Raw genomic sequence first — 26,562 nt, 5'->3', positions numbered from 1 at the left:
TCAATACACTATTTTATTCAAAAAGTTCTAACCACTAATTCAATAAACTGAAAATAATCATAAAGAACTCCTACATAGATGGTTTCATAGAGATGTTAGTCTGGGTCTTGATCTTTTTTCAGTTATTTCTAAACTCTTTTGCCTCCTCATTCTTGACTCTAAGCTTAATATAAAACCAATTGACAGTATAAATTAACAAGTATTAATATGGGCAAGCTAAAAGAAAGTGCCAACGTAACATTTTTGTTTTATTTTTCAAGAAGCTGGTAATCTTCCCTATAGTTATTGTAACAGATCATTCGGGGATTTGCCCCCTGATTTTACTAGTCTTTTTTATACACTGTAAAATTCTAAGAATAACTAATAAGTAGGATATTTTTTAGACTACTCAAAATAAAGAAAAATAAGAACAACCTGCAAACATTCAGTCTTCAACTGTGAAATGTAAATATTTATTCATTTACATTTTGTAAAATCTAAACACTCTTTGCTGTTTTCTATATATCTTGCTTTTGTAAACTGAAAAAACTATATTTATATATACTATGTTTCAGGCATATGATGAATGCCCAATATGCAAGTATTACGTAAGTGTTTCATTCTAAAACGATTCACTGCTTAGACAGCAAGGACATCATTTTTAAAGCCTATTGTGTTTGTATGTAATTCAGATATGCAATGGGCAACACTAAATATTAAAGTACTCTAGATGGGGCAAAGCAATATATTACAGATGTGCTGGCATTACTCTGTCTGGAAAAGTAACCCTGCAGAGGTCTCATGCATGATAGTGTATCAAAAATGGGTCAACAACCAAAGAACTTGAAAGAAACATCAGACCAGTGGTCAGAAAGGCAGTGACAAAAAAGAGGCAAGCAGAGGTTAATAGGATGTGAACTCATTTCCTTAATATGTTTATCAAAATTGTAGTTTCAGAAACTAATAAGCTTCGAATTTAAAGGCTTGTATGCTCCATTTCTTACTAATACAGGTATGTACTCATTTCCAACAAGAGTGGTGTAATGATTAGCACCTCTGCTTCACAGATCACCATTTGAAGTTCCACATCTGCATTCTGTCACTGTTAGTGTGGAGCCTGCACTTGTCCCCATGTCAAAGTGGAGTTTTCTTCAGGTACTTCAATTTTCCTCTGTCATTAAACTAACTGGCAACTATAAATATTTCCCCTGTGGGTGTGTTCATAAGGAAACACCTGAAATGGACTGACATCCTATTCACAGTTGATTCTTGCCTTGTGTCAGATGCTGCCACCACCCTAAATTCAATTAATCAGCCATTATTGACTAATCCTGATGTTGCATAGCTGTCTATCAATTCTTTATTCTCATTTGACTATTAACATTAAATTCACTGTTTTATGTTTTAAATTTAATGACGGAACATTCCCTGACTCTTTATAGTGCCACAGTATTTACTAGGAATTTGTCTTGCATTTTAACATGAAGTATAGTGGTGTAGTGTTCAGTATTACAGCTACAGAGCAGCGTGGACCTGGGTTCAAATTTATTCTGACTCACTGTGGATGAGTATGGTGTTTTTGTCTGCATGTAAATTTGATAAGGGAATTCCGGTTTCTTACCACATACCAAATATATTATAAGTTAAATTGGTACTCTAACTTTCCCTTGAAAGAGACACTCTGTGTGTATGTGTGTGTGTGTGTGTGTGTGTGTGTGTGGGTGGGTGTGTGTGTGTGTGGGTTTGTAAGTCACCTTTTCCAAGTATGGGCCCTGTTATTCAACTTATCTTGTAAAAATAGCCTCCACAAACTTGTAATGAAATAAATAGGTTCAGAAAACTGAAGGAGTAATGAATTATACAGTTTGATTTTGTGGTAATTTATTGGCTTTGTATTTGCTTTGAAAAATGCCTTAAGTATTCAAAAAAAGATTCAGTGACTGACTGTTACCTAGGCAACTCTGAACAATAATTTGGACCCAAATTCTATTGACGACATTGACAACTGATGAAACCAACCCCTGAAGCATTCTCCAGTCTGTTTAAAATGCTTAGTCATTGCAGTCCAGATTTTGTTCAGGGATTCAGAGATGACTGGGGAAGTCTTCCATTTTACCCTGTTGAAACTAAACTTTGTCGAAATACCCACAATCAAAGGTCCCTTGAGTTATAACATGGTTACTACAGTTTTAGATTTCCAAAGGACCTATCTATGGCCACTAAATGACACCAGCATGCTACTGAATAATTTATTTAACAAGTTTGTTTACAGGAATATATTTTGAAATAAATAAATAATACTATTATTGATCTGTGCTGCCTCCACTTGAGTTACACTTACTTTGAAAAATGTCTTGATAGCTGGAACATGACTGGCAAATTCCACCCTTCTGTTCTCATCCACACTGTCTCCAATCTGAAACAAAGACAGAGAGCGTGACAGACACAATGGAGACTTCTCATCATGGACAGCATACAAAACTACAATATGACTAACAAAAAGGGCCAGACAGGCACATGCAGCAATTGAAAGAATGATCAGGCTACCATCACACAAGCTTCCTAACACTAGAAGGAATAAACATTCTACTGTACAAATTTCTGGACTTTCCACCAAGTACACATGGGCATTCGCAAGACACAGAATAATCAATCCATAAAAATTATCCTACAACCATACAAACAAGCACTCACAAGCACAATGTGCTTTACTGGTTAGATGAAAAATGTATAACTTCTGATCTGGTATGGCACTTCCTCAATTATCTGCTGTGACAGCAGAAAATAATTCTATTTTTACAGATTGTAACCTCAGAGTCATGGGAAACTGCCAAAGCAGGATATGAATGCAGCACCCTGGCTCAGTCTTGTCCCCTTGGCAAATCATCCCATCTCCTTTGAGGACATCATTTTGGCTAAAAGACATACAGCATGGGTCACATGACTCAGCTGGAATTGCAAGAATCTTGCACTTAATATACTTGATAAAAGCACCCACCCGTGAAGTACACTAGAAAGCAGAGGTGCCCGACAAGGTCCTCCATAGGAAGCAGGTAGTGGAGAATGCAGCATTTTCAAGGTAAAAATCACTGTTACCTTTTTGTCCAGAAATGGTCACAAAATGGGAAAACATAAAAGGATTCCAGCATATCAGTGAAAATAAGTAATTTTGCATAAGAGGCAATAATTCAGTATTAAATATAAATTATAGTAGCATATTTCGCATTGACCTGAAAGCAGCAACACAGCAGTCATTATATCAATAGACTAGGGACTCTAATCAGGGGCTCAGCATTGCAGAGAGTGTGGAGTTCATAATGGCATTTGGATTGAACAGCAAGGTGATGACAGCCCTCATGATGACAACCCTCTATTAACAAAGATCTTTCTTTTCCAAATGTAGATGTAGTGTGTAACTCCTAACTGTCTACCTTCTGCCTATCTATCCATCCCTAGGCATCACCAGTTATCTTTCTTCATCTTTACCTCTCTGGGCCCAAAAACTGCTTCCAAGTGGTGATTTCTCCAGTGCAGGGCCATTGAAAAGATCTCAGTGCAAGACAATAGAACTGAAGATATTCCAAAAGAAACACGAAACAAACAAACTATGTGGGACAAATGAACGTGAGCAGGTTTCTCTGTGTATTAGAGGAAAATCATTCAACAACTAGGATGGACTCCCACGATCCCTTGGAAACCTGTCAGTCCCCAAGTCTGTTTGACTTGCTGCAGATGTGACTTTTGACCTTTCAAATACTCCAACATGTTGTCATGGAAACAACCCTCCTACTCTTATTGAAGCCAAGAGGAAAGCTATAACACAGCCCAGCTGCTGCTAAAGTCAGGAGATGAGGTGGGGGCTGGAGACAGAGAGTCTGCACACCAGCTTGTGTCAAACATCTCACCCATTGTTGCAAAACACTGAATTTCCAAAGTTATTGTCCTGTTAAAGTGAATATGTGTGAGCTACCCTCAACAGTCTTTATTTACCAGGCTCTGATCAGTCTCTATTTAATGATGTCTTTTTTAACCAAATAAAAACATGTCACACCAAGCAGGGCAAAACCCTTTAGCTATATTAAGCACACATTCACACAAAAGGAATAATACTCTTCCAGACAAATTTATCTGTCATTTACATTAAATTTGATAGTGAACAAACAACAAGGTAACCTGTTCCTCACTAACCCAGTTAATCATGACAAGCATGGGCTGACCATGTCCTGGAGTGTCCACTCTGCACAGTCCATACTGGGCCCGGCTGCTGTTGAACTTCTCTGCAAGCTCTGCCACACCGCCCGCTGGGGTGAGAGAGAATGAGTGTTAGTCAAATAGTGGCAAGGGTTAACAGAGGGACTTTGAAAAACACAGCAATCAGAAATGTGTCACAGTAAAAGCTATCTAAAGTGAGAAAGGTTCTTTAATGACACTGTAGAATAGTCCCTCTTTAATCTGATGTCATGGCTAAAACTGACGGTGCAGCTTTTGGTTTTGAGTGAAAATCTCATTTAGCTATAAATTCACCTATCAGATATTAGCATTTTCATGAAACATGTGTTATTGTAATTAATAGCATATCTCTGGGCTAGAAGTCTTGCCTAGTAGAGTTATGATACCAGGATACTAAGTAAAGGCCAGCCAAGGTCTCCACTAACCAGCTGAGTTAGAATTTGAGTGTCAGGAGGACCATTGCCCTCCTCCTTGAATATTAAAGTTCAGAATAACATTTACTCACCTCCAGAGTCAGTGAGCTTGACCTTATTGGTAAATCCTTCGTAAGAGAATAAAGCCCTAAAAAAGATAAGAAAGGCAATTTATTAAGTTATTTTATTCAGTTTTTTTACAGTGTTTTAATTTTTTTGCTTACTAAAATTATGATTTTTAATTGCTTTGCTCTTTTGCTCACCTTTTATCCTCTAGTATACACATCATAATTAAAACATCGAATATGCCCAACAAGCTGTCACAGGCTGTGTTATGATTGACTAGTCTGAACATGTTTTCCTAAGAATTAGAAATTTTTTCCTAAGAACATATTTTTTTTGACAGTTTTAAATGATAAGCAAACTGGTTTAATTTAGGTTTTTTTCACATTGTTTTTCATTTAAATCTTGCTACTAAATTTTTTCGAATATTGAGGGTCAGTTATACTATTCAGCACCCCCTTGATCTGATCCGTGGTCCTAGAAGTCATGGTGGGTGTCAACAATGCAGCGGAATTTATGCCAGCATACTGTGTCCTTTGTTTCCACATTTGTGGATATTTATTATCTTTCACTAGTGCAGTTTTAAATTCCAGGTTTTTAGCAAATCTTGGTAGACATTTTGATTTTGAGAGTCATCTCTTGTTTTTATCTTTGATGCATGATTTTTTTCAGTTCTTGACCTTTAGATCTAGTCTGCTCACCTCTGTCTGCCAAGTCCATTCTATAGCAGTACAGGCAGCACTGTTCCTATGAACTGCACATGTTGTATGAGAGTTGTACTAAAAGGTCCAATTGTATTGCTTGTTTTACAGCACAGTCAAAATAAGCATCAATATATAAAAAATAAACATCTTCTTGTTGAGGAAAGGACAAATGAATAGTCAGTATACAAGTGGAGGGCAAATGACCTTTTGTCAAAAATAGTGAAATGGAAAATGAAATCAAAGTCAGATTCAATATAAAAATTCTGTGATGTACTTTTATTTTTTAATTACAAATTGAAACAAAAACAATCGCCTTAATGTTGGTGTGGTGTTCAATGCAAACATCCATCTTGTACATCATGGCAGCAGACCACATGACACAAGCATCTAGACAAGATTATAGTGACTTGACACACAAAATGGTGGTGCTAATTAAGATAAACGTATAAAATGGAAATACCCAAGAAAAATAACCACATATAAAATGATGAAGAAAACACATAATCCAATAATGATAAAAAATTGAAAAAATACAATTTATCAACTTTAAAAACAAACAAAAAAAGAATTAAACAAATGTCAATTGCATTCCTGACAGGATATGCCATCAGTATAGACATGCATGGATTCACACATCATTATTTGATGTCACAGGTGATATTTTGTAATAAAAGCAAAAAGAAAGCTGAGTTTCTAAATCTGAATGTTCACATTAAGAGAAAAAGTGAAAAAAAAAGTTCATAGATAATTGTAGACAACTTAGCCTGACTTAGAAATGTATATAGTAGCGAATATGATTGCAGTTAGTGACTTCAAGTTTGCCCTCTCTTTTGCTTTTCAATAAATTGCCGTTTTAATTTTGGTAATTAAAACAAACAGTTTGCTCAGTGTTGTGAACATTCATCTCTACTATTTAAATATTAAAATAGCTGAGGCTTTAAGATTATCAGTTTTCATTGATCAATCTGTTTGACCATGACAAATAAATGGTTTAGTTTAGAAATAAAAACCTAGACATACTTCACGTGAAGCTCAAGACCTAAGTATGGAATTGCTTTTACATTATGTGGCCTATCGGTTCATTTAATTAATTATCAATGTTTCTTCTGTTCACTGGTGGGAAGTTTGCTCAGCTGCTATAGGAAGATCCTTGACAAACTATATTTGTTTGTTTTATTAAAAATGTAATTTAGGTCACCCAAGTCAAGTGAAGTAGTCATTAGGTTTCACTCTTAACAGATAACATCAATATGACTATCATGGAAGTACATTTCAGAATTTATTTTAGAAATGTTTTTGCATGAAAGACAAATTTATGCCCCTGCCAGATGATATACTACTATTTTCTTTCAGTTCCATGGTAAATGTTTTGTACACCTTGCATACACGGCAAATATAAAGGACATCACACATGGGAAGGCTCATCCCTGAAGGGAAACAGAGAATGCTACAGGACTTCTTAATGCAGTAGCCAATTCATGTCAGACAATCAGCTCTTTGCACAGCTATCTTTCAGTTTAGTTATTTCTGCATTTAAAGCATCTATTAATCATAACTTTCTTTTTTATGGGTACAAGTACTAATTTATATTTTTTTCCACCATTTAAAGCACATGAATACACTAACTAACCTAGTTGAGGCAGATAACTTATGTCTACCTCTACAGCTAAGGTTAAAATTCAAGTTTGTTATTATGTGTACATAGTACAATGCAATTCTTACTTTTATGTCTCACAACAAATATACCAATAAAGAACACACACATGCACATATGCACACACACAATAGAATATACTATAAAATATAGTCAATATGCCAATAAGTCCATCCGAATAATGTAGCATTACAGTATTCTGTACCTGCAAAGGAAACAAATTCTGAAAGTTAATTCTATGCTGAAACATAAAGGTGAAACTGCAAACAGAATGTTTTTGTTATTGAGCCTTCATTCAATGTATCATAACAGGTCATCTGTTTTGTTTCTAATGTATTTTTCAGCATATAATTAACTTAATTTATCATAAGTGTTCTTTGGCTTTTCTGAATTGATTGCATGCTGCTCTTTGATTGAACGCTAAATGTCTCAATGTCACCTTAAAAAAAACACCATTGACTATGTTTTCTACAATCTGAAAATGATACCCCCGTCTTTTTTTTTTACTTATACCTATCAGATTTACTTTAAAGCATCCATGATTATGTCCAAATACAGCAATGCTGTCTAAGCCAAAATGTTCTATTTCACTGAAAAAATATGTAAAAAATTGAAAGCAGCAAAACAAGGCAAAAATACATGCACATTCTTATTAAACTGCAGCTTTTTAAAGGATTTTAGATTTTTTTACTGATATGACTATTTTAAGACAAATATAAAAATATAACACTCTAGTGTTTTGAACAAAACATTTTTAAACCCACCTAATCCAATACAAGTTCACTACAGCATCAAGCATGAACTGACCCTAGACAGGATGCCAGTCAATCGCAGGTGCCTAATCATGTACACACCCACACATACACTCACATTTAAAATCAGAATAATCAAATGCAGAAGCCTTTTGAAACGAAAGTGACGTGAAAGCCCACGCAGATATAAGGAAGATGCTTAAACTCTAAACAGACAGCAAATAGATGCAATGTGATGCAATCCTACCGTTCCGGAGCTGACCATAGTGTTGGCCACATTTAGATTTGTTTACGGCAAGATATTAATCAAATCATTTAAAGAGCAGACACCTATTATATAATAACAATAATTTGAGAGCATACTGTACATCCACTTTCTAAACACACCATTCCATTATGGGGCCGCAAAAAGCTGGGAATTGAGCATCGTCAGGCAGAAAGCAGAAACAGGATAATAATATGTTATAGAATGCTTTACCTACAGAGCAATACTCATTCATGCTAAGCAATATACAAGCACAAATGCCTTTAGCATAGATACAGTATCTCTGGAATGTGAACATTATCCAGAATACCCCCAACATAATTCATATGACATGAGGATAAGAAGTTGATTCCAGAGAGAAAGTACTCAAGGAGAACCTGGGATTCCAAAAGCCATGATGCACCAATGTTAACCAATATTTTGTTTTTAGTTTTGTTTTGTTCTTTTATTTTTCCTTATATAATTTCTTGTATTAGGTATGTGTTAGTTTTTACATAACCCTTGGGGTCAGAGTGCAGGGTCAGATATTGTATGCACCCCTGGAGCAATTGCAGGTTAAGGGTCTTGCTGAAGGCCCAGCAGAGTAGGATCTCTTTTGGCAGTAACAGGGATTTGAAACCGGCTTCCTACTGGATACCAGCACAGATCTTTAGCCTCAGAGCCTCACTATGTCATGTGCGTGAAGAAAAAAAAAAAGATGGTAAAAATGGAAAGGCATTTAATTTTCTTTCAGAAGCAAAAACTGTGTGATTAATGTCTATGGTAGTAAGTGAACACAATGCATTTTTGTAGATTTATAAAAATTGAGCTAATACAGTAAGTGGCCACAACTAAATGGACTTCACCTAGAAAATATCACACACACCTGAAAATCAACCTATACTGTAGTATTATGTTGTAATGGGAAACTTTATTCAACAAACACTTGTGCCCACTGAATTGGATTTTCACTGTAATGATCAGCCTACCTCTTTTTTCATATGATAAAGAATTTAGTCTATGTGTGGTGCTGAATATCCTTGGATAAAATCTGTAAATTCTATTTCCAGTATTACCGCATTTACCATTAAACACAGGTTCTTTTCAATAAAGAAAAAATAGGAATACCTTGAGATTACACATTGTACAAAAAGACTGTTTTTGCAGAACTATAACCCACTGTAACCTCCCCGCCTCAAACCGCCACCTTATTGTGGTGGAGGGGTTTGCGTGTCCCAATGATCCTAGGAGCTCTGTTGTCCGGGGCTTTATGCCCCTGGTAGGGCCACCCAAGGCAAATTGGTCCTAGGTGAGGGATGAGACAAAGAGCGGTTCAATAGACCTTCTATGATGAATAAAAAAAAATTAGATGACGTTTTCCCTCGCCCGGACGCAGGTGGGGCTCGATGGCGAGCGCCTAGTGGCCAGGCCTGCACCCATGGGGTTCGGCCAGGCACAGCCCGAAGACGCAATGTGGGTCCCCCTTCCCATGGGCTCACCACCTTTGGGAGGGGCCAAGGAGGTCGGGTGCAGTGTGAGTTGGATGGTGGCCGAAGACAAGGACCTTGGCGGTCCGATCCTTGGATACAGAAGCTGGCTCTTGGGACGTGGAATGTCACCTCTCTGAAGGGGAAGGAGCCTGAGCTAGTGCGCAAGGTTGAGAGGTTCTAGCTAGATATAGTCGGGCTCACCTCAACGCACAGCTTGGACTCTGGAACCAATCTCCTTGAGAGGGGCTGGACTCTCTACCACTCTGAAGTTGCCACCGATGAGAGGCGCCAAGCGGGTGTGGGCATACTTATTGCCCCCCAACTTGGAGCCTGTACATTGGGGTTTGCCCCGGTGGACGAGAGGGTAGCCTCCCTCCGCCTTTCGGGTGGGGGACGGGTCCTGACTGTTGTTTGTGCATATGCGCCGAACAGCAGTTTGGAGTACCCACCCTTTTTGGAGTCCCTGTAGGGGGTGCTAGAGGATATACTTTCTGGGGACACCCTCGTACTGCTAGGAGACTTCAATGCTCACATGGGCAATGACAGTGAGACCTGGAAGGGCGTGATTGGGAGGAATGGCCCCCCTGATCTGAACCCAAGTGGTGTTTTGTTATTGGACTTCTGTTCTTGTCACGGATTGTCCATAACGAACACCATGTTCAAACATAGGGGTGTTCATATGTGCACTTGGCACCAGGACACCCTAGGCCTCAGTTCGATAATCGACTTTGTGGTCATATCATCAGACTTGCAGTCACATGTCTTGGACACTCGGGTGAAGAGATGGGCGGAGCTGTCAAATGATCACCACCTGGTGGTGAGTTGGCTTCGATGGTGGGGAGGATGCCAGTCAGGCCTGGTAGGCCAAAATGTGTTGTGAAGGTCTGCTGGGAACATCTGACAGAGTCCCTTGTCAGAAGTAGCTTCAACCCCCACCTCTGGCAGAACTTCAACCACGTCCCGAGATAGGTGGGGGACATTGAGTCCGAATGGGCCATGTTCCGTGCCTCTATTGTTGAGGCGGCTAACCGGAGCTGTGGCTGTAAGGTGGTCGGCGGCAATCCCCGAACCCATTGATAGACACCGGCGGTGAGGGATGCCGTCAAGCCGAAGAAGGAGTCCTACCGGACCCTTTTGTCCTGTGGGACTCTGGAAGCAGCTAATAGGTACCGACAGGCCAAGTAGAATGCGGCTTCGGTGGTTGCTGAGGCAAAAACTCTGGCATGGGAAGAGTTTGGGGAGGCCATGGAGAACGACTTTCGGACAGCTTCAAGGAGATTCTGGTCCACCGTCTGACGTCTCAGGAGGGGGAAGCAGTGCAGTGTCAACACTGTATATGGTGGGACGGTGCGCTGCTGAACTCGACTCGAGACGTTGTGGGTCGGTGGGGGGAGTACTTCGAAGACCTCCTCAATCTAACTAACATGCCTTCCAATGAGGAAGCAGAGCATGGGGACTCAGAGGTGGGCTCCTCATCTCTGGGGCTGAGGTCACCGAGGTGGTCAAAAAACTCCTTGGTGGCAGGGCCCTGGGGGTGGATGAGATACGCCCAGAGTACCTCAAGGCTCTGGATGTTGTAGGACTGTCTTGGTTGACACATCTCTGCAACATCGCATGGATATCGGGGACAGTGCCTCTGGATTGGCAGACTGGGGTAGTGGTCCCCCTCTTTAAAAAGGGGGACCGGAGGGTGTGTTCCAACTACAGAGGGATCACACTCCTCAGCCTTTCTGGAAAAGTCTATTCGGGGGATCTGGAGAGGACGGTCCGTCGGATAGTCGAACCTCGGATTCAGGAGGAACAGTGTGGTTTTTGTCATGGTCGCAGAACAGTGGACCAGCTCTACACCCTTAGCAGAGTCCTGGAGTGTGCATAGGAGTTTGCCCAACCAGTCTACATGTGTTTTGTGGACTTGAAAAAGCCGTTCGACCGTTTCCCTCAGGGAATCCTGTGGGGGTTGCTCCAGAAGTATGGAGTACCAGACCCCCTGATAAGAATTGTTCGGTCCCTGTACAACCGGTGTCAGAGCTTGGTCCGCATTGCCAGCAGTAAATCGAGCCCGTTTCCAGTGAGAGTTGGCCTTTGTCCCCGATTCTGTTCATAACTTTTATGGACAGAATTTCTAGGCGCAGCCAGGGTGTTGAGGCGGTCTGGTTTGGTGGACTCAGGATTGGGTCACTGCTTTTTGCAGATGATGTTGTCCTGTTTGCTTCATCAGGCCGTGATCTTCAGTTCTCTCTGAATCGGTTTGCAGCTGAGTGTTAAGCGGCTGGGATGAGAATCAGCACCTCCAAATCCAAGACCATGTTCAAGTATCTCAGGGTCTTGTTCACGAGTAAGGGAAGAATGGAGCATGAGATCGATAGGCGGATCGGTGCGGCATCCGCAGTGATTTAGGCTCTGCATCGGTCTGTCATGGTGAAAAAGGAGCTGAGGCATAAGGCAAAGCTCTCAATTTACCAGTCGATCTACATTCCTACCCTCACTTATGGTCATGTGTTATGGGTATTGACCGAAAGAACAAGACCGCGTATACAAGTGGCTGAAATGAGTTTCCTCCGTAAGGTGTCTGGGCTTTCCCTTAAAGATAGGATGAGAAGCTCATTCATCTGGGAGGGGCTCAGAGTAGAGCCGCTGCTCCTCCACATCGAGAGGAGTCAGATGAGGTGGCTTGGATATCTGATCAGGATGCTCCCTGGACGCCTCCTTGGTGAGGTGTTCCGGGCACGTCCAACGGGGAGGAGGCCCTGGGGAAGACCCAGGACACGCTGGAGGGACTATGTCTCCCTGCTAGCCTGGGAACGCCTTGGGATTCTCCCAGAAGAGCTAGAAGAAGTGGCCAGGGAGAGGGAAGTCTGGGCCTCTCTGCTCAAGCTGCTGCCCCCGCGACCCGACCTCGGATAAGCAGAAGAGGATAGATGGATGGATGGATGTAACCAAGACCATATAAGCTATACTACAATATCTAAGCCAAAATGACAACATGAACTCAAAATATGGAGCAGAAAAAGATTGGTAATGATGCAAGCTAGCACTAGAATTTTTTGTCTCCTTTGCTTTAATAAACCACACTATTAGCTTATGCAATACTACTGCTTAACTTGGGCACTGTGACATCACATATAGCAGGGGTAACCATGCACCTAGCAGTAGTATAACTCTTGACACATGGCTCCAATGACACCATCATGTTTCCTAGAAAACTAAAGACGAAATGAATCTATATGGACATTTTTTTTTACCCATGAGCAAGATATTTAACCCAACCTATACCTTGACAAAAGTTAATAGATACATTCAAATTATCATATCATCCTCCATAGTGTGAAAGACTGTCAATTCTAATTGGAGTCAACTCACTTAACAACAATCAGCCTGGGTTTGGGGAGAGTGAAGTGTGTGGAGTGAAAAGGAGTAACATGTAACATTCACAAGCAAATGCAATCCTGCCTTCATTTCTTGTGTACATAAATTTGTGATTAATCCATTTAGAGTTAAGACCTTTTAAAAATATGGGTTTGGCCCGGACAGAGATTTTGCTCCCCACACACCGCTTATTTACAATAATATACAAAAGTGTGTGCCTTCTGCAGTCCCCAAGTCCAAAAGGCCTCCAGCTCAGTCCTTCTTCCTCCCGATTCACAATGACTAGGCCCCTAAATAATGCCCCGGATGAGCCCCAGGTGCTTCCTCCATGTAACAGTGTCGGCTGCCTTCCTGGCCGCTCTCAATGTCTTCCCGGCAGCAAATGCAATCCTGTACCTTCATTTCTTGCCTCCTGTACATACCGGCAACCGCACGGGATGTGCATGGCGGTAATCCATTCCCATGCCCTCAACCCGTGGCCCCCAACAGAACCAACGGACCTGGGTCTGGAGGAGGCAAAATATGTAGTAATAATAAGAATGAATAAAAGTTCACCTTAAACTCTATCATGCAGTATATTTTATTCATTTGGTCAATCAAATGAAATCATTTTCATTAAATGTAGTGTGAATTGCAACAAAGAATACTACATAGACTGAAAAAGTCACAACATGGGCTGGAATGCTGGCATGAATGGAGATGATGATCTCAGTGGATCCCTACTCTAGTTAATAAATGGGTATTGAGTTAGACATGTGAGTGAACTAAGAGCACAATAACTATTTTGCTAAAGGAAAGAAACATGCAAGGATGGTGAAAAGTGCAAAGATCTGGGAAAATTGAAATTAAACTTTAAAGTTTACCTGTATTTTTGCAGCTATTTTTGTTTTTTAAAGACCCAAAACATGAAGTCAACTTCAGAATAGCACATTTACAAATTATTATATACTAGACATTAAGCCCGTTACAATAACGGGCGCTAGAACAGTAATGCATAAACATTAGTAGGAACAGTCTATATTAAATGGCAAGGGACCTTGTATGTGGCTGTAATATGCGTCACTGTATTGTGTGCCTTTAATTTTCTCTCTCAGTAATACTGGTTTGTATTTCCATAAAATGCCTGTAATTTTGTCTGACAGTAATACAGTGGAATCGCGGCTCACGACCATAATTCATTCCAAAACTCATTGCAACAATGCACGCACGTGCGTGCCTGTGTGTGTGTGTGTGTGTCTCTCGCGTGTGTGTGTCTCTCTAATAAGCGCGCGCCTCTGTGTCTCGCATGCGCCTGTGTGTGTGTGTCTGTCACGCGTGCGCCTGTGTGTCTGTCTTTGTGTGTGTGTCTGTCTCGCACATGACTGTGTGTGTGTGTCTGTGTCGCGCCCGCCTGTGTGTGTGTCTGTCTCTCTCACTGCACAGGGAATGCACAGGAAGAGACTGAATACATGCCGTGTGGCCCCGCGCATGCGCTCTTCACCAGAAGACACACACACGGACACCTGGACGCACACAGGGGTTTTATTAAAGAGGATAACAATTCAGTATTTCAGGTTCTAGGTGTATACATACTGTAAATCAGGATATGGGGAGATTTTTCCTTTCTACACAAATATTCATTCTGGTAAACATCCCACTTTGTATAAAGGCATGCATAGGCAAGAAATAGGCAAAATCAGTATGTACGCAGGTGCTGATGAATGAATGTGACTACTGTTAAAGATAATTCTAGATGAACTAAAGAAATATTCCAGTACACAACAGCCTTCAAGTTTGCACAATCGTTACTTCATTTAAAAAAATCAACTTGCCCAGGCTAAGCCTAATAGTCATGGGAAACATCTTTACCTAAACCACAAAAAGCACAACTTGACACAGACACAAAATGCAGCTTAGACATGAGTCACTGGCAATATTACTTTATAAATATTAAAAGGTTTTGCAAACTAAACATTGCATCTGCAAATAATGTCAAGGTGAACCTGTCTGACAGCTTATAAAAGCCAATTTCATGTTACAGCAAGAATTATCTCACATTACATCAATTTAGACAGAAAAATACATCCAAATTCTGTACCCATATCTTGAACTCAGACCTCAGCACCCAAGGTCAGGGAGCCAACTGATCACAGGATACAGTCACACACACACAACCACACTTACTCAAACAAGACTACATCAGAGAAGCTTATTCAAATTTATTTTAAAGTATTTATACCTTTTTAATGTGTAATGCCACTCATTATCATCATGAGCAGATCTTAAGATTGCTTTTTTAATTTTGAGCAAGAACAGCAACTAATCTGTTTAACTATAAACTACCTAAAATGCACCAATCTCAAAATTAAAGTTAAAAAACAAAAAACATCTGGATAACTGCACCCTATTTTAAACATTTTTTGTTGATTTATAAGGGTGTTAAATTATTTTGTATTGAACAACACTTACTTTGTTCTTTAATTTGTACTTTTGATTGCTTTGTAAAACATCTTGCAGTCTGTGAAAGCATTACAGACATGCTCAAATTTGTTGATAACCTACCAGGAAAAAAAAAGAACCTACACTTGTCTCTGAAATAGCTTGAAACTGACAAAAGTAATTGTCGTCCATCATTGTTTATTCCATACTTAACAAAAATGCTTTGCTTTAGTTTTGATTCAAAAGAATATTTCAAATAATAACACAAAAGAAAATGGCATTGACAAAAATGATGAGACCCTCAACCTAATATTTTGTTGCATAACCTTTAAAGGCAATCACTGCAAACAAGCAATTCCTGTAGCTCTCAGTGTGACTTCTGCACCTATCAACAGGTAATGTGGCCCACTCTTACTGAACAAACTGCTCCAGCTGTGTCACATTTGAATGATGCCTTCTCCAGACTGTATGTTGCAGTTCTTTCCATTAATGTTCAATAGGATTCAATTCAAAAGGCCACTTCAGAATAGTCCAATGTTTTGCTCTTTGACATTCTTTGGTGTTTATTAACTGTGTGTTACGGTGATTATCCTGTTGTAGAATCAATGCCTTGTGACTCAGACAGAGCTTTCTGACACTGGGCGGTATGTTTCACTCCAGAATGTTCTGATAGCCTGAGATTTCTTTGTTCCCTGAAGCTTTGAAAGCTTTATTTTTTCATCTGTGAACATAGAGCTGATGTGACTCCATCTGATGTGGCAAAAAGCTTGAGTTTGTCTCATTTGCCCAAAGGACATTCTCCCAAAAGCATTGTGGCTTAACAATAAAATTTTAGCAAATTCCAGTTTGGACTGTTTATAGTAGAGTCCTCCTGGGTCTTCTTCCATTGAGTCTACTGTCACACAAAAAGCGAAGGATGGTGTGATCAGACACTGATGGACATTGACCTTAGAGTTCAGCTTTCATTTCTTTGAAAGTTGTGCTTGATTTTTTGTCTACCATTCTCACTTACCTTTCTGCCATTTTGGTGGTCAATTTTGCACCTATGGATGTGTCCAGAGAGGTTGGCTATAGTCCCATGGACCTTAAACTTGTTAATAATATTTGCAACTGTTATCACATAGACATCAAGCTGCTTGTAGATGGTCTTATAGCCTTTGCCTGTAACATACTTGTCTACAATTTTCTTTCTGATCTCCTCAGACAGCTGTCCTTTGCTTTCTTTGGTCCATGTACACAATGATACCAAACAGCAGAGTAACTACTTTTCTCCATTTAAATAGGCAAAACTGCATAATTAGAGACACATGTGGTACTAATTAAAGAAAACGGCTACTTCAAAAAATCAATCTAATCCAGTTATGATCTTTTCTAGGGGTAATAACAAATGTGTCCAGGTTGTTTTAGAGTATCTTTGTGGAATAGGCAAAATTTTATCTTTTTTCACACTTGCTTTGCTTTATTAGATGATTTCAAAGACATACAGGTATACACAGGACTAATGCTTTTCATTTAACAAATTTTCAGGAGGCATACAGCACTTTTTCAACGAGCAGTAACTTTACCTGAGTTCATGCAGGCACACACAGTGCCAGCTGATTACAATGTAACAGATGGAGAAGTAAAAAGCTACCTTTTACAGAAATATTGATCACTCCAACTGTCAGCTCTGCATCTAGCAATCATATTTATGAAAAGATCTTTTTCAGTAGTATGCTATGAAAGGAAAGCCATTTACAAGAGAAGGAGCTACATTAATGAAAATCTATTTTAAGGGCAGAGTGGTGGCTCTGAGGCTAAGGATCTGCGCTGGTATCCCGAAGGTTTCTGGTTTGAATCCCCATTACTGCCAAAAGAGATCTTACGCTGCTGGACCCTTAAGCAAGACCCTTAACCTGTAATTGTTCCAGGGGCACTGTACAATGGCTGACCCTGCACTCTGACCCCAAGGGGTACGCAAAAACTAACAAATTCCTAATACAAGAAATTGTATAAGGCAAAATAAAGAACAAAACAAAAATCACTTCTACCTGAAGAAAAACATATTTAGAGTTAAACACTTGTTGGGAAGTGAAGAAATGGCTTCCTTGCAGTTTATATTTGTGAAGCAGTTTAATTTACCAGATATCTTTCTTAGCACATCCTGTTATTGGAGGACATATATTATAAATGAATGATCAATCAATGCCTTTCAAATTTTTTTCTTCCTTCATCTGAAAGAGGACAGCTAAAGCACTCATTGATAAGGTAAGGAAGGTGTGTTCAAATGATAAGTTTAAAAGAGCAATAGTCCATATAGCCTTGGTATTTATTCACATCCAATTAATATATCTTATCAAGTGGCAAAAGCTTTCAAAATATTTAGTAAATTAATGGAATATAAAAATGTTATTTTTAATGGTTGCTTCAGTGAACACAAATAGTGACGTGCACAGACCATTTAGTGAGCAGTAGCTCACAAATAGGAGGAGGGGCACTTTACAGAACAGGATTTATTACATTTTAATTTTACAAATTAGTCCCCGCTTTTATTTCTGTGTTTTTAATTTCACTGAAACTGTGGATGTAACAAAAATATGTGTCCATGATTGCTGATTATGCCAGATAATCAGAAAACACATTATTCCCGCTGTACTGCACATATAATTCATTTTCCGAATATATGACATCTTAACGAGATTAAAGAGCAAATAAAGAGATTCCCATCTAATTAACTTCAATACCAAATGGACTATAACAACAAGAATTCACATCATAGCACATAGCTATAAATTAAATGTTAAGCATAAACACTAGTCTTATGCTGCATAATTTTTAACTTAAGGCCAGAATGAACACGATGTTATGGAACACCATAATTGTATGAGTCTACAGAATGAACACTATTTTCATTTGCCACATTGGCCCTGTACTTCGCAGAATATCAGAAGAGCATTACTTCATCTCCGTATCTCCATCTATACTTTACTACTTCAACTAAACAAGAACTTTTATAATCTTGTCAGCATCCTAGAGATTTTCAGTTGTTGCATCTCGCACATCAATGAAACCAATAAAACACTCCTCAATTAAACCAAACACTATCCACCTAACTCATTATAATGGACAGCTATATAAGATAAGAAAAATACCTGCCCTCTCATAGACTTACAAAAAATATGTTTTGACCCTATCCTTGATCTCCTAATGAAAAAAAAGTAAAATAAATTTATACAGACTGTGAAATGCCAAAATTCCAGAAAACAGAGATAATGACAATGATATGTGCAGACTTTAAAAACAGTTTTAAGTTGCCCTTATAGACAGAATTTCCACTCTCATCACGTCCCCTAGTCGCTACGTCCTGGCAGCAAAGCAGTGACATTGCATCTATTAGACAACTGAGAATAGCCTCATTCTTTGTCTTCAAATCAATGCACTTTGCCACTTGATATCAGGCAGCCCTGATATGTACCACTCTCACCCTGCCAAGTATTCTCACTGCATATACACTTAAATCAGGTGTTCCTAAACTTTAAGAATGTAACACTTTTTTGTTTTTTAAATTTCTTGTAATTCACCTCCAAAAAGTGATTGCTCATTAAAGAACTTTCTTTAATGTTGACTGTGGTGGATGACTGGGGATTAAAAGGGACTATATCACACAAGGGCAGCCACCCTGGACTGTATGGGGGCCACAGGAATTGAGCATGGAAGCTCAACCCTATTGGGGCCCATGGCCACCACAGGGGGCGGCTGGAGAATTGTAGAGCCCTGGATGTCAGCAGTTCCAGGTGATATCAGCACTTCCGCTGCACCTGGAAGTGCTGTTGGAAGGAATTCCAGGGACACCCGGAGTGCTTCCAGGTGATCATGTGGCACTTCCACCACACCAGGAAGTGCCGCCGGAAGATTGTCACAGAGCACTTGGAGCATATCCGGGTGATTATAACAGGGGCCTCCTCCCTCCAGTCAGAGAGCCAGACTTGGGAGGAAGAAGACAAAGCTTAGGAGGTAAGGAGTAAAGGTGGCAGAAGGAGAAGACCAGAGGGGAGAGACGGACTTATTAAGGGTGTTTGATGCACTGTCACTGTGTTGTGTGCTGGAATTATAATTGTGTGCTTTTGGAACATTCTGTTTCTGGCTGTTCGTGCCCGGGCTGGTTTACCACAATGGCATCCCAGATGGGATTCTCTGCATGGTACAAAGCAGGGACCCGTCAGTAAAAATAATTTTGTGGACAGCCCGACACACCAGAGTGAGATGCACACACTCTGCAAAAGCGCTGTTTAAGCTGCCGAAGGCCCACAAAATCATTGTTTCCCTGATGGGAAGGAAGACAGCCAGGCGCAGCCTGAAGACAGTGGGCAAGCCGAAGGAGCCCATCATCAGTAAAAGGATCGGCAGGCCAGAGGAAGCGGCCAGGCCAGGGAAGCTGCCTCTGGAAGACGGTATCCAAGAGGTAGGTACCGGACACAGGGAGGGTTTGCCCTGGGAGTGGTGTTGTGCTTTTCTGGGTGCCTACCTCATAGGGGGAGACCGTCCAGCGGCGTTTGGCTGGCTGAAGGGTGCCGATTCCACAGCTGAAGACAGGATGAGGTCCGAGGAAGACGAGGGCTCGCTGTTCAAAGAGGAACCGCAGCTGGTGGGAGAGCACCTGGTCGTTTCCCCGTGGGAGTAACCTGATGGAGGGGGCGATGGAGAGCCATAAAAAACTCCAGGAAGCAGGTAAGAGGATGGAGGGCATGTGCCGGGGTGCTGCAGCTAATGCAGCACAGACAGGGATGGTAAACCTTCACCCTACGTCAGAGAAGGACCCGACTGAGTCTGCGCAAGCGGGACTCTGTGGCATGCAGCCGGCTGATTTAATTGTATTGATTGCGACTGTACAGGAGCTGGAGGTTGTCCTTTAGCCCGTGCAGTCACTCTTGCAGATAACACAAGTTTTGCAGGAGGTGATTGGAAGGCTGGAGGAGAAGGTGGACACGACCCTGATGGCTATGAAGGAGTGGTTAAGGCGGCACAACACGGGATTCTCCAGCCAGAGTGATGCATCGGTGCAGGTAAGTGATGCCAGCATCGTATATAAGAATGGAACCCCTGGCAAATTGAGCCGGGATGTGTCTGAACAGACTAGAGTAGCAGGGGCTCCCATAGTAGACCAGGTGAAAACGACCATTTACGCCGTGTGGGTGGAAAAGGCTGAGGTGTGGGGGAGGGGTCGGCTTGTAAGTGCCAAAATCTTGGTCACGGGTGGAGACGTTGTCCATACAGAACTATGGAGGACACCATGGGATGGCGTCGCAGCAGCATCTCCCCTCCCTTCTCTTAATTCTCTTTTTCAGGGTGGAACCGTAAGCCGGGATATGCCAGCACCCAACCTGTTAGAAGACAGCCCTTGTAGGACGGGCTGCTTTGACTGACGAGCTTCAGCTAAGGGAGGGGTAGTGTGGCAGACGACCGGGGCTCCTGCCCCACTGGGATGCCGGGAGAAGGGAAGGACCAGGAGAGGGACAATATATTCCTCGAGGTGTAAGAGGGCAGCCCCCTGGATTACATCAGGGCCACGGATTTGGATCTTGGAAGTTCAACCTTGTTGGAGTCCATGGCCACCTCCAGGGAGCGCCTGGACCATCCCAGAGCCCTGGACGGCAATACTTCCGCCACACCAGAAAGTGCTGTTGGAAGAGGAACCAGCCACACCTGAAGTGCTTCCGGGTATCCATCATCATCAGGGAGCACCTGGAGCACATCCGGGAGTGCCATAAAAGGGGGCGCCTCACTCCATTCGGAACCCAGAGTCGGGTGGAAGAGGACAAAGTTTGTGGGAGAGAAGTGTAGGCGGCAGGAGATAAGAAAGAAAGAGACAGAGGAAGAAAAGGACAGAGAGCATTAGTGTTGGTGATTTGTGCACTGTGTGCTGTGTGAAGGGAGAAGGGAAAATAAACGGGTGTGTTTTGGACTTTGTGTGTCCTCGTGTCTGTCTGTGTCAAGGGCTGATTCCCAAATGACATAAATGAAAAAAAGATTACCCTTCTTTACCATCAGTCTTATATGCAGCTACTTATCTGCAAATATTTACAGTGGTGAGATTCTCATGACCACTAACCACACAGCACCATCAACGCAAAGATGATGCAAAAGCCAAGTTAAGAACTACTGGCTTAAATGCTCCTTGCGTTTTGGTGTTTCTTACATTCCTTATTAACCTTCACAAGGGTGCGAAACCAGCCATTGGCTGCACAATGCTGCACCCTCATCCTGACTTCTTCAGCAGCCATGTCCGTACTTATGGGTTGTCATGGCATTAGCATCAGGAAGCTAGAAGATATCTTACTGTACCACAATTGAAGGACACATTGTTGTTATTCAACAGCAATTTTTGGCATTGTTCTACTTTCCTGTTTCATTTTCTGCACCTCTCTCACCAAAACTGAAAAAATAGGAATTTTTAAAACTCCAGTCCAAAGTTAGCAGAACAATTAATAACTTAAGATAACAATTAAATATGTAAATCTAGTATCAAATATTGGTAGTTTATTTCAGGAAGTGATTACAAATGACAAATATTGAGACTTGTTGACCAATAAACATTCGCAATTTTGTTAAATTGCTTAAGGTAATAAGTTTCTCCATAAAAATCCATTGAAGTTGAGGGTCTGCACGCTTGAATGGGCATTTTCTTTCTACATCAAATAAGCAAGTAGTAGCAGTTTCACTTCTTTCACTGTGGTACATTAGTTAAATTAAGGAAAAAAAGACATGCCCCAAAGTATTGACAAGTTACCGTTGCTTTTTCTCTGCTTCCTACATCAAAAAGCGGTGCCCAATGCATCGATCGCGATCGACTGGTAGATCGCAAAGTTAGTGCAGGTCGATAGCGTTGCATTCAAAAAAAAATTTTTTTAAACGTTAGTCTATATATGCTCCCTATGGCATTTGCCACTTGATTGACATACAGGGTCATCCTGCTCGCACGATCAAACGCATGAGCTATTGCAAAACTCCTACTGTGATTTAGTTAGCCTTCCAATTTACATCGACTAAAGAAGGGATTTAAAAAAATGTTTGGGGAGGGTTTAGGCTGGATGTGGAATTGGAAGAGGATTTTTTTTTCTCACAATGTTACAGTCGAAGTGCGTTTGTCTGATCTGTCAATCTATCATTGCTATTCCAAAGAAGTAAAATGTGGAAAGGCACTTTCGAACTGCTCATAAAAAATACAAAACTGACTTCCTTCCGAAAAGCGATCTGAGAAAGAGAAAGGAGAGGGAACTAAAATCGCAGTTAATTGGACAGCCGTCATTTTTCACTCGGCTGAATTCAAAAGCTCCATGACTGCATTATTCAGCATTACTTATTTATGCGAGTCAGCCTTTTCCCACATGAAGATTATTAATTCCAAATACTGTAGTGACCATAAATGTATTGAATTGTTATTGTGCCAGTTATTCAGTTATGCAAGGTACGACAACATATATTTTATGTATAAAGCATACTCAGTATATATATATATATATATATACACAGTATATATATATATATATATATATATATATATATATATATATATACACAGTATATATATATATATATATATATATATATATATATATATATATATATATATATATATATATATATAGTGGTGGACGGCTGGGGGTGGTACCCAGCCGGGATGCTCAGGAGGACCTGAGGAGTGTTTGCGCCTCCTCCAGACCACGAGGGGGCGACTGCCCTGGTTGTGTTGGGGGCCACAGGTAGAGGGCTTGGAAGCCCAACCCTGTAGGGGCCTGTGGTCACTGCCAGGGGGCGGCCCAATGCCTTGGGAGCCCTGGACCTCAGCACTTCCACCACACCAGGAAGTGCTGGGGGGAAGAGGAGCAGGGACACCTAGAGGACATCCGGCTACACAGCTGGTGCTTCTCAGGAAGCACCAGGAGCCCATCTGGGGGTGCATAAAAGGGGCCGCCTCCCTCCATTCGATGGCGAGAGTCGGGTGGAAATGGACGGAGCTCGGAGGAGAGGAGTGGAGGCGGAAAAGATATTGTGTTGGCCAGGACTTGAAGGGGTGATTGGTGCTGCAGCACTGGGTTGTGCACTGTACAATAGACTGTAAATAACTTACTTTTTATGTTGCAGGCAGGGACTGCCCGGATCCGCGTTGGTGGCAACAGCGTGCCAATCCTCGGGCTGTCGTCGGCGCAGAGGCGACAGCGCGAGGGGCTGCGAAGATGGAGTTGCTGCAGCTCAACAGGCCGCAGCAGCTGCGAAGCTGCTTGGAGCCACGTCACCGCACCAGGAGAAACAGAGCCAAAATGGCTGAGGACCGGAAGTCCTCACGGGATTGGTTGGTGTGTCTGGTGTGCTCACAGATGACTGGATGGAGGCGGGCCTCAGGAATGTCAATCCCGTGATGCAGAAGGACCCGATGGGGCTGGAGGAAGGGCCCCACAGGGGGTGGCCGGCAGATCTGCCTGACTGGAAGATAGGGCAGCCGTCAGACAACCCTTTGTGCTTGCCGGCGGCTCTGCGTGAGCTGGAGGAATGCCTGCAGCCCGCAGAGTCGCTTTTGCAGGTGATACACGTCATCCGTAAAGGATTGAAGGAGCTGGAGGTGAAGGCGATCGCGTGCGAGAAGACGCTGCGACAGTGGGCGGATTGGCGCGGCGTTGGAGACTTCAGCCGGATGGACGCGGCGGGGAAGGTAAGCGAAGCCGTCCCCGTAAAGAATAAGGGAGAATCTGCCAAAATTGGCCGTTATACTAACGATCGGCATCGAGTAAGCAGTTCTCCAACAGTGGACGCGGCGCTGAAGGCTGTGCGCATGATGAGGGAAGAGACAGCGAGAGGGCTGGCAGGACACGGGCTGTTGTGTGCCCCGGATCCTAGCGCTCTACGCCCCGAGTCAGCGGCAGTCTCGCATCGCTCTACAGGGACACAGACGGAAAGGAGTCTCTTTTCGCGCCATAAGGAGACTCAGACCATCAGGGCATCCCAGAGTGATAGGAGGAATCGAGGGGAGAATGCCGGTTCCTCTGACAGGAAGGGACGTGTTGCTGGGTGCACACGTCCAAGGAATGGCAGTCCTCTGTGGAGGCAGAGAGAAACCCCACAGCCGGCTGAGGTGACGGGGGCGTGTGCAGTCCAGTCCGATATCCCAGCATGGGGGGCACGGAGGACTCGGAGGGAAGGCCGAGGTCACAAGCGTCACAAGCGTCACAAGGGTGTCGGTCAGAGGGGGGAGCGTTGCCCCTGTTCAAGGCAGAAAGGCGCCAAGTGGCGGCGTCAGGGCAATGTCTCCGCCCCTTGTTCTGGGTTTTGTTTTACAGGACCGGGCCCTGGACTGGAGCGTGTCGCCTTTCCGCCGAGGAGGACCTGCCCTCGCGGGATGGGCCGCTGGCCCCTAGGGTTCTCAGCGTGTGGTGCGGAACTGTGGCGGACGGCTGGGGGTGGTACCCAGCCAGGACCACCAGGAGGACCGGAGGAGAGATTGCGCCTCCTCCAGACCACCAGGGGGCGACCGCCTTGGTTATGTTGGGGGCCACGGGTAGAGGGCTTAGAAGCCCAACCCTGAAGGGGCCCGTGGTCACTGCCAGGGGGCGGCCCAATGCCTTGGGAGCCCTGGACCTCAGCACTTCCACCACACCAGGAAGTGCTGGGGGGAAGAGGAGCAGGGACACCCGGAGGACTTCCGGCTACACAGCTGGTGCTTCTGCCACACGGGGGTTTGTCGGCGGAGGCTCCTCAGGAAGCACCTGGAGCCCATCCGGAGGTGCATAAAAGGGGCCACCTACATCCACTCGATGGCGAGAGTCGGGTGGAAGTGGACAGAACTCGGAGGAGAGGAGTGGAGGCGGTCTGATGACGGAAAAGGCATTGTGTTGGCCAGGACTTGAAGGGGTGATTGGTGCTGCGGCACTGGGTTGTGCACTGTACAATAGACTGTAAATAAAACGTGTGTTGTGAACCAACATGTCTGCCTGTCTGTGTCCAGGATATATATATAGATATAGATATATATATCTATACTAATATCTATACTAATAAAAGGCAAAGCCCTCACTCCCTCACTCACTCACTCACTCACTAATTCTCCAACCTCCCATGTAGGTAGAAGGCTGAAATTTGGCAGGCTTATTCCTTACAGCTTACTTACAAAAGTTAAGCAGATTTCATTTTGAAATTCTACATGTAACGGTCATAACGGTCGATAACGGTCGACAATGTCCGCCATGTTGAACTTTCTTATTTATGGCCCCATCTTCACGAAATTTGGTAGGCGGCTTCCCTGCGCTAACCAAAACCGATGTACATACTTATTTTGATGGTATGACGCCACTGTCGGCCGCCATATTGAACTTTCCAAAGTCACTAATTCTCCAACTTCCCGTGTAGGTAAGAAGGCTGAAATTTGGCAGGCTCATTCCTTACAAAAGTTAAGCAGGTTTCATTTCGAAATTCTACACGTAACGGTCATAACGGTTGACAACGTTCATCATGTTGAACTTTCTTATTTATGGCCCCATCTTCACGAAATTTGGTAGGTGGCTTCCCTGCACTAACCAAAACCGATGCACGCACTTATTTCAGTGGTATGATGCCACTGTCGGCTGCCATATTGAACTTTCCAACGTCACTAATTCTCCAACTTCCCGTGTAGGTAGAAGGCTGAAATTTGGCAGGCTCATTCCTTACAGCTTACTTACAAAAGTTAAGCAGGTTTCATTTCGAAATTCTATGTGTAACGGTCATAACGGTCAACAACGTCCGCCATGTTGAACTTTCTTATTCATGGCCCCATCTTCACGAAATTTGGTAGGCGGCTTCCCTGCGCTAACCAAAACCAATGTACGTACTTATTTCGGTGGTATGACGCCACTGTCAGCTGCCATATTGAACTTTCCAACGTCACTAATTCTCCAACTTCCCATGTAGGTAGAAGGCGGAAATTTGGTACTTATTTCGGAGGTATGATGCCACTGTCGGCCGCCATATTGAACTTTTGAACGGTCTTTGTTACTTATGGGCCCATCTTCAAGAAATTTGGTATGCGGGTTCCCAACGCTAACTGAATCCTACTTACGTACATATATACGTCCATAGCCTGCAGCTCGGTCACCGTGTGAGGCGCCGTTGGGTTCCCAATCCCAACGTCTCCCACGTTGTTGGCTGCCTGCCTATATAAGGCCATCCGTCACTCCAGTCTCTACATTCCCTTCCTTGCTTCACCACGGGATTCATGTCTCCCTGCTGATAACTACAGCCTT

General features: G+C 42.6%; 1 protein-coding gene across 1 annotated transcript in view; it reads right to left on the bottom strand.

The window, feature by feature from the left end:
* Window positions 1-26,562, bottom strand: part of si:dkey-40c11.2 (drebrin) — a 201,626-nt gene that overhangs the window by 90,822 nt on the left and 84,242 nt on the right. The window contains exons 2-4 of the mRNA XM_039759084.1: window positions 4,715-4,770; window positions 4,168-4,280; window positions 2,321-2,395 (exon numbers count right to left, since the gene is read on the bottom strand). Coding sequence (XP_039615018.1) covers window positions 2,321-2,395; window positions 4,168-4,280; window positions 4,715-4,770 — 244 coding nt within the window. The remainder of the gene's footprint in view (window positions 1-2,320; window positions 2,396-4,167; window positions 4,281-4,714; window positions 4,771-26,562) is intronic.

The sequence above is a fragment of the Polypterus senegalus genome, chromosome 7, assembly GCF_016835505.1.
Source record: "Polypterus senegalus isolate Bchr_013 chromosome 7, ASM1683550v1, whole genome shotgun sequence".
Taxonomy (NCBI): Eukaryota; Metazoa; Chordata; class Cladistia; order Polypteriformes; family Polypteridae; genus Polypterus; species Polypterus senegalus.
Note: the sequence above shows the minus strand (reverse complement) of the source record. Positions and strands in the feature narration are given on the sequence as shown.